General features: G+C 36.3%; 1 protein-coding gene across 2 annotated transcripts in view; it reads right to left on the reverse strand.

Annotated features, from left to right (window-relative positions):
• The window catches only part of CD2AP (CD2 associated protein), an 82,177-nt gene that overhangs the window by 2,604 nt on the left and 67,234 nt on the right, over positions 1-12,339 (reverse strand). The window contains exons 12-17 of one of the 2 annotated variants that reach the window (XM_032683673.1): positions 11,974-12,133; positions 9,940-10,082; positions 3,322-3,434; positions 2,457-2,543; positions 1,658-1,839; positions 833-896 (exon numbers count right to left, since the gene is read on the reverse strand). In XM_032683673.1, coding sequence (XP_032539564.1) covers positions 833-896; positions 1,658-1,839; positions 2,457-2,543; positions 3,322-3,434; positions 9,940-10,082; positions 11,974-12,133 — 749 coding nt within the window. Of the gene's footprint in view, positions 1-832; positions 897-1,657; positions 1,842-2,456; positions 2,544-3,321; positions 3,435-9,939; positions 10,083-11,973; positions 12,134-12,339 lie in introns of those variants that run through there. The other variant, XM_032683674.1, reaches the window with a different exon arrangement.

A 12,339-nucleotide genomic window follows, 5' to 3' on the forward strand; every position in this document is an offset into this window, starting at 1 on the left:
TGGAATCACTTGATGTGTCCCAATGTGATGCTGTATCATCACCTCAGAGTAACTTTCTAAAACAGCCTTCATACAAAACACTGTGCCATGAGCAATTTGTATTTCTTCAAATGCACTTAGAGGATACCTAGAAGTTCTCTCTTCTTCATCCCCAGTGCATATCTAAGGCGACTGCATTGATTGCTTTAGAGACACGTTAAAAAGTGGACTCACCAGAAGTTGTTCTCAAGTGTCAAAAGTAGCTTTGTAGTCAGTAAGATGCACTACTTCACAAATAAAATGCCCTTTTGTACCAGACTGAAATAACTTCCTACAACGAGCTCATCCTGTTAACTACTTAATGGCATCATACTGCAATGCAGGCAGTGGTCTTCATCTATGAATTGAGGAGTTGTGTTCATTCATCAGGAAATTTTTCAGATGCATTCTGTTCTTTTGGCCAATTCTCCACACTTAATATTTAGACACTTCATCAAAAATTTAGAGCAGTTTACTTTTACCCTGTTTTTCTTTTGATTCTCTAAAGTAAATTTGTCTTTCAATCTTAAAAAAAGCAAAGTACTACCTGTCCAGTTGGACATATTTCTAGCCACACTAAACTGAACTCACACCTCAACACCCACACATTGTTACAAATAATATTCCAGGTAACAAAAGCTGAACTTGGATCTTCTATATACATCCGACTGCCTTGTGAAGGAGTCATTCAACTAACACAGCAATGCAAAAAAAGACTGAACGGGTTTGTTGAGACTTTCCTGTGACATCAAATTCCAAAACAATGCCTACATACTTCTGAACTACCCACCCCTTCCCAAACCGGTAACTTTACCTCCAGATTGCTTCGCAACAGCTTCTCTTCTTCCAAATCCTTCTTTAGTTTTTCCAGTTCTCTCCTAATAGTAAAGATACCAGAAATACAAGTTGGAGAGGGGCAGAAAAAAATCTTCACATCACTGAGGACATAGGCTTTGTTTAAATTTTACAAGTGAAATTCACATATGAAGGTACATGCCCATTAGTGAATTGTTACTCAAATCTGTTGGACCACGAGCTTCCACCAACTCCCAACACTTCTTATCTATCACAATGCACCTATTCCTAATTTTTAATCACAATCTTAAGTAGGCTACTTAAAAGTTCAAAATGCTATGTAACTTGTAAAGTTGAATTTAAGCTAAAATAACCTGGCAATTTCTACAAAGAGAACAAATTACTTAGAACAGAAAATTCCTAAAACATGTTTTATTCCATAATTATGTTCAATCAAGAAAGTGCTAGGAATTACGATCTACTAACAGTCATGTCAATACTGCAAACACTTGTGCACAGTGTTACACAAGGGCAGCACATGTACTTACATTATTACCACAAAAAATTACCTACTTTTCCTTACAGTGAAAGCATAAACTGTTTGAGAAATACTTTCAAAAAGCTGTAGCAAATGCAGGAGAGCAAATGTGTACAAATTCCAAAAATATTCTGACATCAAATTTGTACATATTTAGGACATTTAGTTGGATCAACTTTGAAAGAAAAGTTCTAAATTAATATTAATATATTATCATACAATACTTTTCTTACTTTTAAGTCTGGCAATAAAGGCATTTATAAGGTTCTATATATCCCTTTGGAGACTGAGAAAGAAAATATTTACCCATGTTCTTTCTTCAGTGCATCTATTAAACCCATCAGATCATTAATCTGAGTCCTGAGCTCTTCCATAGTAATTTTTTCATCATCAGTTTCTCCTTTAAGTTGGATGTCTCCAGGTAAAAAGTCAAGTATGACAGAACTTGGTCTCTGAGATGAAGATGTAATTGGGCTGAATGCAGATGGCTGAAAAAATAAATTAGTAGAAAGCTAAGAAACAAAAACTTTATGAACTGACCACTTAAAACACACAGGTTTTACCAGGGTGGGAGCTAAACATGCACAAGCTTCTTTAATATTCAATCTAAAAGGTAAAACAATGTCCAGTTCAAATGTACTACTGTAATACACAAAATAGTAATTTCATACAGTTCTTAATTAAGAGTTTCCCTGAGGGTCCTGAGGGCACTAAAAAAGTACTCACAGTGCAGTTCTCTACACTTAAAAATCTGGTTTAATGGAGCCCATTGGATCATTATAAATAAACTTTTGTGCACTTTGCTGATCTGCTTAGTTGTTCTGTCTGTCAGGAGACCAAAGGCTGAGCAAAACTGGAAGTTATTGGGGAAATACCATCTGATACAACAGTTCTCATCAGAACTGATGCACTTTATACTAAAGATAAATGAACTTCCTACTAAAGTTTTTACTATGAACTTATACTAAATGACACAGCTCACTTGCTCACTTAAATGCAATCATTTGCCTTTAGGTCATTGCATCAACCTATACTGGAAACACAAGCAAAATGAACAGAACACCAAGCTGCCTGGTACTCCTCTAGCTCCTTGGTATCATCATACCTTTTTTGTTTCAACTGGCTTTGGTTTGGCACTTTCTTCTTCTTTATGCACCTTCAGATTTTTTTCTGGACTCACATTCTGACTTCCCTGGTAAACCATTCACAAAAAATGAAAAGGTTTTCAGAATTAAAAAAAAATTAAAATTAAATTAAAAAAAACATTACTGTCACATATTTCTAAAGATTCAATAGTAAAGGGGAAATAAGTAATGAAACTTAAAATTGTTAGACTAGCAGAAATTCAGTTAAACTTAAAAATAGGAATCTTGGGCAGGGTTTTCAAGCATATCTGCAAAACAAAGTCCTTGATGCTTTGGGGAGCCTGTAGGTGTTTCCATAAAACATAAATGGCTGGTAACTATAGATAGTAACTGGCATAACTGAACTGTACAACACCCAATGACAAAAACTGATTTCAAGGAGTCTGCCCCACCTGCTTCTCATTGTCTGACAATCTCACATGAACATATAAGATCACAAGTCCCACATTACAGTAACATTAAATTCCAAATCTGTAGTGACCATTTGCTAGCCTTATAAGACACTGTAGACACTTTCAAAACTGTGTGTATGTGCAACATCTATTCCACCATCAGTCTCGACAGAAGAGCTGAGTATTTCCTGCAGCAACACCCCACAGAACAGAAAGACTCCTCCAGCTGCAAGCAACTCGATCCTGTTGTTTCTCTTACATTCACTTCCCTGCTGGGAATGGATAATCCTCTAGACAAAGTCTATAAGAACTGAACCTTTGTGGTAATTTGCTCTCGGGTAAATGGTTCACAGGACTGTTTCCCAGTGCAGTCCTGTTTCCTGGGAAGTTAGTTAGTAGTTCACTAGGACAAAAACACCCCCAGTATACTCACAGGACTGCTATTGAAACGTGAGGGCAGCCTCCTACCAGGCATCTTGGGCCGGTTCGCAGTCGGGTGTGACAGATTATCTGAGGTAGCTATTACATCATCAAAGCTTAAGAGATCTAGAAAAAGATGAAAACAAAGACCACCATCAAGACCAGAAAGTTATGCTGTGTTCTTTTTATCACTTTATTTTCCTTAAGCCAAAAAAAAAAAAAATTCAGAATTCTTACTATTTCAAAGACCTTCAGCACATACAATACAGGAGCCACATGAAACAACTACATGACTTGGACATATCTGGGAAACCATATTTTCCCCTTGAAAAAAATTAAGAGTTAACTCAAATGAATTTCAAGTTATGAACATAACTGCTGCAGTGGCATGGCAGCATAAAACAAACCTAACAAGTATCTGCAGAAAAACATATTTATTACTTCTTTCAAGAGCTGCCATATTCAAGTACTTGAGAGCATATTTGGTTGTTGCTAACCTCGTATGAAAATACAAGTTTACTGACTAAGACAAAAATAAAGATAGCCCCGTAAAGTACACACTGGTGTATGTCACACATTGGTGAAAGTAAGTTAACAGCATTAACTGCACATATTTCTGTGCAGGGTAGTTTTTTCATATGCAGTATCTAAAGAAAATACACAACTTCATAAATGTGTAGTAAAACACTTCAAAACTCCATTCTAATACTACATTAAATACTATAAGTCTCTTTGCTCATCAGTCTCTTACGCTCACAGCTCTAGGTAAACTCTCAGATCAGCAGAAATGCTTTATGTACTCTGAGAAGAGGCAATTTTAGGAAAAAAACATTAACAGAAAGAACTGAACATAACTAATCTAATAACACAAGTACTTCACCTAATTAACAATTGGACTTCTTAACTATTTCACCACAAAAATAAACATACTTACCTGGCAACAGATGTGTAGTGAGATTGAGTTGTGGTTTTTATTTAAACATTGACATAAGATTACAGTTATATAATTTTACAACCCAAATTCATCACTTATTTTATAGATTCTAACTATAGAATCTATATGCCACACAGCATTTACTACAAGCACCAAAAGTAACATTTAAGATTGTTTTGGGGGTTTTTTTGTGTGACCTTTGATTCTTCCATGACATTAGTGAACAGAACCTACGATACTTCTTTCCCTATGTTTTCACTCATTTTGAATCTACAGCAAGAGGTCAGATAAGAATAAAAAATCCTGTAAACACTGAACCAGACCATTCAGACCCCTTCAGTGTCTGGATGCCTTAAAATCATCTGTTTAATGCAAGTTTTACTCACACATTGTCAAAGCTAATTTATACCTGCACATACTGAGTTTTCCACTGAATGTTTTAATTGATTTTAATGTCTTTTCTATATTAATATCCTTGAAGTCCTTAAAACATTCACCTCTTTTGGACAGCGCTGATCAGATCTACTTCATCCCCCATTCCCTTGTTGAAATTAAAGCATTTGTAACACTGTTACCAATCAGTTTTGCTGCTTTTTACTTCTAGGAAAGAGAATGTCAAAACAGTCTTTTGCAAACATGCAACCACATCTGCAATTTAAAAAGCAGGGAAGAAAAATAAAGAAGGGAGAAACAGAAGAATGATGAATGGCAAGCGGCTGATGGAAAAGAAGATGAGGGAGAAATAAATGTGAAGGGATTTCTGTTGCCAATACAATATTTAATACAAGACAAGCAGCAGTGACCAAAGGGTGTATCTGCATGGTCTTTACTCAGTTATCAGTAATCCCAGAGTACTGACCCATCACAGAATCACAGAATGGTATGGCTTGGAAGGGACCTTAAAGAATACATCATTCCACACACCCCCACCACAGGCAGGGACACCTTCCACTAGACCAGGTTGCCAAAATGCAAATTAGGATTTATGTTACCTAGGTGTTATTAAAAAGCTAATAAGAAAAACATTTATGCCTTTTCCTCCATCTCAGTAATTTCTAACTGTAAACAATCCTCCTTTTGTCATTCTGCAGAAATGACAAATCATTTGGCAGGAAATTTAAATAAGAATTAAAAATTGAGTTGCTATTATGATTGTAATGCCAGCTCTGTCTCTGCGAACAAAGCAAACATCAGGCATATTAAGAATATTAAGAATTTACTAAGAATAATGTGATATTCAAAAAAAAAACCCCACAATATTTGACAAGGCTTGAAGATGAAGACTGCTACAGTCTTGAACTGTAAATCATTTAAATATAGATGGTGGGATAACACTAAAGCCAAGAATTTTTTCCACGTTACTAGGAGTTTCTAAAGGAAATTGTTACATTTGAGAGAATTTCTCAGCATTAAAATATTACCAGCAGATTACCAGTCAGAGGGAATTCTGACTGCACTTGCATTTTCATTTTTACCTCTCCATTAGTATAGGGAAGAAATCAGAACACAGGTTGGTGGGGATTTGTGTTTGTGTTTTTGATGGTGGGTTCGTTGGCTTCTTTGCAGGCTTAGGGGGTTTATTTGATTGTTTTTCTTTTTAAACGGCATTTTTAGTTATTTTAAGAGAAAATTAAACCAATACACCATTAAACCAATAGACATACTGATGAAACCCACTGTAAGTTCACAGTTTACACTCATTTCAATCAATAAAGTGATTTATCAATTAAGATTCTTATAGACAGCCTGTGAGTAACTGTTAAAGAAAAGCCCATCATAGTGCCAAAAGAGCAATACCACACATCTGGGGATACTCTGAGTCAAAACAGAATTTTAAGGCTGAGCAAAGACACCTTTCTTTCTAAGAACACAAGCTAAGCTTAAACAGTTACACTGGATGGACTACTAGAAATGTCTCTTCTGTAAGCTTACCATGGATCCATCACAGAACTGTTAGGAGCTTTGATATCATTAGGTGAGAGGTTAAGATTTGTGAATGCTTCAAGTGTATTCTCAGCAGTTTGCCTTAAAAAGCCTTCACAAAAAGAAGCAAAGCTGAAGGGATGTCCAAAGAAATTACAGTTCCACTACCTCATATATCTTGGGTGTTTAAACCCCAGCCACAAGTGAATATCCAATATCCAATATTTTAGAGGACAAAAACTCACATTAATCTGTGGACTAAGAAGATGGTAGCCCTTTCTCCTATTCCTCATCCTGCTGAGCTTTCAGCCCCCAAAATTTAGGGGACAGATATAAGCTTTTAAATATTCACATGAACAGTCAAGCAATAGTAAGGTATTTGATACAATTAAGAACGTGCCTAATACAGAACTTCTAAAACTACTGTTTCACAAGACTCATGATACTAAATAGTCAACACTAGTGGATCCACTGCCTAAAAGCTTCAAAATTGCATAATTTATGTGTACAGAATGATAAATCCCTTCAACCTACATATACCTAAAGGCACTGAACACATTTCACTATAAACAAACACTAGGTTTGGCTTATCAATAGCTGAAATGTAAGTTTTTTCTTATTTTGTTCTAGTTCCCAAAAGTTCCTAATTGAAAAGCATACTTAAAAGTAACTTCTTTTAACAGCTAAGGAAAATAGGCATTCAAACAAACAAATAAAGCATTTTAAATAGAAACCCCAAAGTTTTACTACCAATAACTGCAACTGAAAATCACGCTTATGATGTTAAGAAGAGGATATGTGTATGGAATAAAGCATTTGGATTTCCTTATAGATTGTTATCTTACCAAAATGGAGAAGGGTAGGGTAATTTCCTGACACGTAAGAAGGGAAACATGGCAAACAGGATAGGAAACAAAATCTGGAAAGAAAAGTCAAGGAGAGGAATGTCTAGAAAAAGATTCTGAACAAAAAAATTATTTTACAAAGCAGGAAAAAGAAACATTTGTAGAAGAAACAGAATCGCTTTACACGTTCAGCATGCCAGTATTAAAGCTTTAGTCTTTCACAGCACTTGAATTCTATTCCATCAGAGAAACATTTATGCATTTTTTCAAATAACACTTCAGAAGGAGCTATTTCAATGTGATCAATGTTTCTGAATGGTTTTGAGTATTTGTCCTCATCTGATGGCTGGGGGCCTAATTTTGGTAGACTAGGTTGTTTTTTTCCTTACACAATATGTACAGCTTCTCCTTATGCTAAATTGAAAGTGGCTCAACCTACACCACACTAAGTTGCAGAAAACCAGAACCCATACTTAAAAATAAATTGATTTTCTAAAATTTCATTCACTCCAGGATCATAATCTAAAGGTGCAGGGGAGGAACTAAAAATAGAGACTCTGGTAAAGCAGTTGCCAGCCTCAGCCATACATTTTCACTCATCTTTTAGTATCTATTCTGGTTATTGTAAGATTAAACAGCCTTAAACGTTATATAAGGACCCAACATCTTTTGAGTTTTATAGAGCCTTGGCTGCACAGAGTATTATGTCTTTAGCAGCAGAATATATACAAGGAAATAGAGCATGAGATTCATTATGTTTTACTGGCAGGATTTTGGACTAGTCTTTTTTCACAAGTAATAAAACTAAAAGTAACTTATGCGGATTGTTCTGAGGAATGTGAGTTTGACATAACAGAGGATTTTTGTAACTGTCCTTCAACAGCAGCTCCTTGACCCTGTCAGTGCTGCATCCCCACATGGACTCCCTGAGCCAAACAAGGGCCACTGAACAGACCTCACCCACAGGCTTGTCCTGCACCTCTGTCCACTGCACCATCTGGGTATTAAAAACTTTACTTTCTCCATAAGCCTGAACAAACTTATGTCAATGAAACAGAATTCACAGATTTATTTTTTTTTCTAAACTGTATGAAACTAAGAGGTTTTATATATACATGAACACCTAATATCACAGCTAATATGTTACCAGTGTGGTTATTAAAGTTGTCAAGATAACTGCACCTGAAGAAGAAAAAAAAATATATTCCATCTGTTTTCACAGGGAGTTTTTTCCTGAGGTTCAGTGATACTGTGCTATACAGTAACACTTCTAATACAACCCCAGAGATAATCACAGAATCACAGAATGGTTTGGGTTGGAAGGGACCTTAATATCACCCAGTTCCAACCCCACTGCCATGGGCAGGGACACCTTCCACTAGACCAGGTTGCTCAGAGCCCCATCCAACCTGGCCTTGAACACTTCCAGGGATGGGGCAGCCACAGCTTCTCTGGGCAACCTTGCCAGAGCCTCACCTCCCTCAGGGAAGAACTTTTTTCTAGTACCTAATCTGAGTAGTAGGACAAGGCTCACATTTTAAGATTAGGTTTGCATCCCTCTTTCATCTCTCAGCTTATTTTGGCCTGGAAGTCCTTCTTCCATACCCTCACTCAAACTCATCTTCAAGTAGAGGCAATAGTTAAACTGCCAATTCAAAAGCCTCAAAATAAAGCCTATCACAGCACAAGTACAGACTTCCTGGGAAATAAAAAATGAATTTATCCTTTAGAGTATCACTGATAATATTTGTAGTGTTTCCAGGATACATGATTACCTGCTGAAGTCCAGCTTTTTGTGGCTCAGGAAAATATAACTTTTGTATTACAAACAAACAAGAACTAACCTGTACTCATACAAAGCATTTACGCTTAGAAGCACATTTTAAAATGCTTAATAAAGAAATCAGGAGCATTCTTTTCTATTCATAAACTGCTTCAGTTTTTCTAATGCATTATTTTTATCTTCCAGATGAATTTATTAAACTTTAGAACCAACTATTCCACAACCAGAATATCGTGATTGGCCTAAAAAATTAAATAAATCAAGCTATACTATTTTAAAATGTATTATTACTAAAAACCTTTTCTGAGATGAAAAGTTGCATTTGAGATGTGCAAGACACATACTGCAAGTACAAGTCACAAAATTTTTATACGCTGGTTAATCACACAATTAATTCAGAGTTTAGAAAAATATGCCTGCAGCAGGTGATCTCTGCCTAAGAGACACACAAAAGTCTTGTATCAGTTGCACTGCCAGTAAAGGACAAAAGGTAACTATATAGTAACTCAGTCTGATCCTCAAATGTGGGTGCTTTAACCAGTGTTAAGGTTTTTACTGGATATGTCTAGAATGAAAGAGATGCCAGGTTTGGCTCAAGGTGCATTAAGCAAAGCCTTATGCATGAAATTCAAATGTACAGTGCTCATGCTGGCCCAAATTTAAGGTATGATAAAAGTCATAATCTAGAATAGCTTTGAACTTAAGAAGGCTGAAGGTAACAGTATTACTAAAAATACACGAGTTAGCTGGAAAACCAAAAGTTATCTGAAATGCAAGAGCAGAACAAACAGAACCAGTAAGTAAGAAAAACAACTTCATAAAAACTCAAGATAAAAGTAGCAGTTAAAAAAGCATGCATTCAAATTAGAAGAACAAATCATTACCTGCATTTCCCCCTTCCTGTCCACTGTTACAACACAGAGCTCATCAGCCACCTCCAAATACCCTGCTGACATCTGTTCATCCCTTCATCCCTTCCTCACTCTTACCTTCAGCTGTCTTCAGCAATTCTAAAAAACTACATTTTCCACTGAACAGGTAAAACCATACTTAGCGGTATTTTGAGTAAATGACCTAAAAAGCTTATTCCAACCCTGTGAAACACTGCAATCCAAAGACCCAAAAGAAGATTTACTCTTTTCTTACCTGATTCTTTAGAGCTCTTTACCACAAGTGAATCTACCTCTACTGATTTTGGTCTGTGTGGTAATGGTTCAGAGTCTAACTTTGGTTTTGCTACTGGCTCAATTTCAGATTTCGGTCGAAGAGAAACAACTTCTCCATTAGTTCTGTAGTGAGAAAAAAACCAACAAAACATACCTAGTCAAGAGATTAAACAGTTTAACCGCAAAACATTCCAAGAATTAGATGTAAATGGAAAAATATTGTTTTCTAAAGCCTTGGTTAAAATCAAGTCTTTTGGAGACCAATTTTATTCCTATAAAAGCCAATTCTTCTGTTCCAGCTCTCGCAGAATTGTCAAACATGTACAAACCCGTTGTGAAAATAATCCAGAACTTTTTCTACAGGGTACACTTTGGCACTGCAGTCCAAAGTATTACACTTCAGAAAACAAGCGAGCTGAATAACATCTTCAGGAACATCTTTCGAACTAATTCAGAATCTGACTCCTTGAAATTAAACAAATATTCCTGCACAGGAAAAAAAACTGCAAAGAACAAGTTATTTCTTGCTTGATGTAGAATAAACTACCCTGTATACAGGGCTTTTGTTCTACCATGCATTCTTTGCATATCTGCTCACATCATTCACAGACACAAAAAAAAAAAAAAAAACAAAAAAATAAAAAAAAAACCAACCACCAAAAACCCCAAAGAAATAAACCCCCAACCAAAATAAATAAACAAAAGAGAACAGATAACATTTTCCTTTAAAATTCTTGCCATCACAAACCCTGGCTGACTGGGCCTATACGTGTGTGGTGGGGGTGACAACTGACCAGTTGTCACCTTTAATGTGTCCCTGTCATTAATTCACCACCCAAAGCCTTTATTTGGAAGTTTTACTGCAGCAGAAGAAGACACAGCAGCCTTATCTTCCTAAAACAAATTTCAAACTTTCAGACATTTAAATACCTCTAAGATTTAAAGGTTTCAATTACTAAAGACTACAGACCTCTATTTAACTGCACATGTATACTCCCTTTAGAGTCATAATTATTTTCTAAACAAGAGAACATGACTTGTGGTTTAAAAAACTAAAATCTTTACTCAGGAAAGTCCCCAAATACCAAGTCAATATAACATAATTCTATACTGAAAAGGTATTTAAGGTGCAAGCTCTTTGATGTAGCAGCTGTCTGCTCCTTTATTTGCACAAGGTCAAGTGCATCATGACCTTACTTTCTCAAGGTTCTTTCAAGCTAACTGAACATCCCAAGGGGACAGTAACCCATCAGCAGTTTATTTACAATTCTGGGTAAGGATCTAGCAAATACTTTGATGGAGAAAGAAAGGAACACTGTGTGAGAGAATATACTGATATAAAATTAGTCTTAGAGAAAAACTATAAATAATTGTTTTCATTTCAGAGAAAAAAAAATTAAGTGGATCTAAAAGAAGTATTTGTCCCTGTTTGTCCAGTAATTCAACTGAAAAGGCTCAACAGTACAGAGAGTCAATGTGCTTCTGTACTAAGTGCTTTTTTTCCCCCCCAGAGGAGAACATGAGCCACACTGAGTGCCTTTAGCACAGGCACTACCTGTGCTCAATTCTGCCTTTCCATCTATCTTGTCCTACACAAAGTGCTGAAACACTGAACACTGAGGCAGCTCAAATCTTCAGGGGTTTTTTCAACACAATAATAATTCTCAAGGGCCGTGCCCCCAGATTCTTTTACACCATCAAGCTACTGTAGCTACAGCTTCTACTACATTGTGGGGCAGGCTTAAAGCAAAGCAGCCCCCAGGTGTGTAACTTCACCTGGTTAGTTATGCTGTAATACTGACTCTGAGATGGATTCAATGTCTCACAGCATTTGAAAGGTTTACGTTCACATTGATAAAGACTTGTTGGAAAACTAAGACACTGTTTGGTGTAGGACAAAATTTGTCCTTTTCACCCTTAAAACACACATTTCTTCCCACCTCAACCATGAGGGAAGATCAAACAACAAACCAAATAAAATATACTCGGTGCACACAGTTTAAGTTGTACTGACTTGGGTGCGGGTGATGGCAAACAAGGTTTATCCGGACGCTTTGGGTGCAGGAGTCCTGCTCTCAGTAAGCTGTTAGTCTTGCTTGGAGGAATAGGCTTCTTGGGTGGTACTTGAGGAGCTTGTGGTTTCAAAGGCTTCTGATCCAAAGCTCCTTTTTCATCTGACAAAATAAGTTACTATTTTAAAAACACCATGCTGTCTATAAAATTCTTACACCGCTAATCCATCAGAAAGCAACTGCTGTCAGAAATAACTTCTTTGAAGATCAAAGTGAAAAACAGATATGTGTCTTAAGTGATGCCTTATCAAGACACACAAACTACTTACCTGAACTTAAAAAACATTATCTTAAAGTAAGCAAAATGT

Source organism: Chiroxiphia lanceolata, chromosome 3, assembly GCF_009829145.1.
Source record: "Chiroxiphia lanceolata isolate bChiLan1 chromosome 3, bChiLan1.pri, whole genome shotgun sequence".
Taxonomy (NCBI): Eukaryota; Metazoa; Chordata; class Aves; order Passeriformes; family Pipridae; genus Chiroxiphia; species Chiroxiphia lanceolata.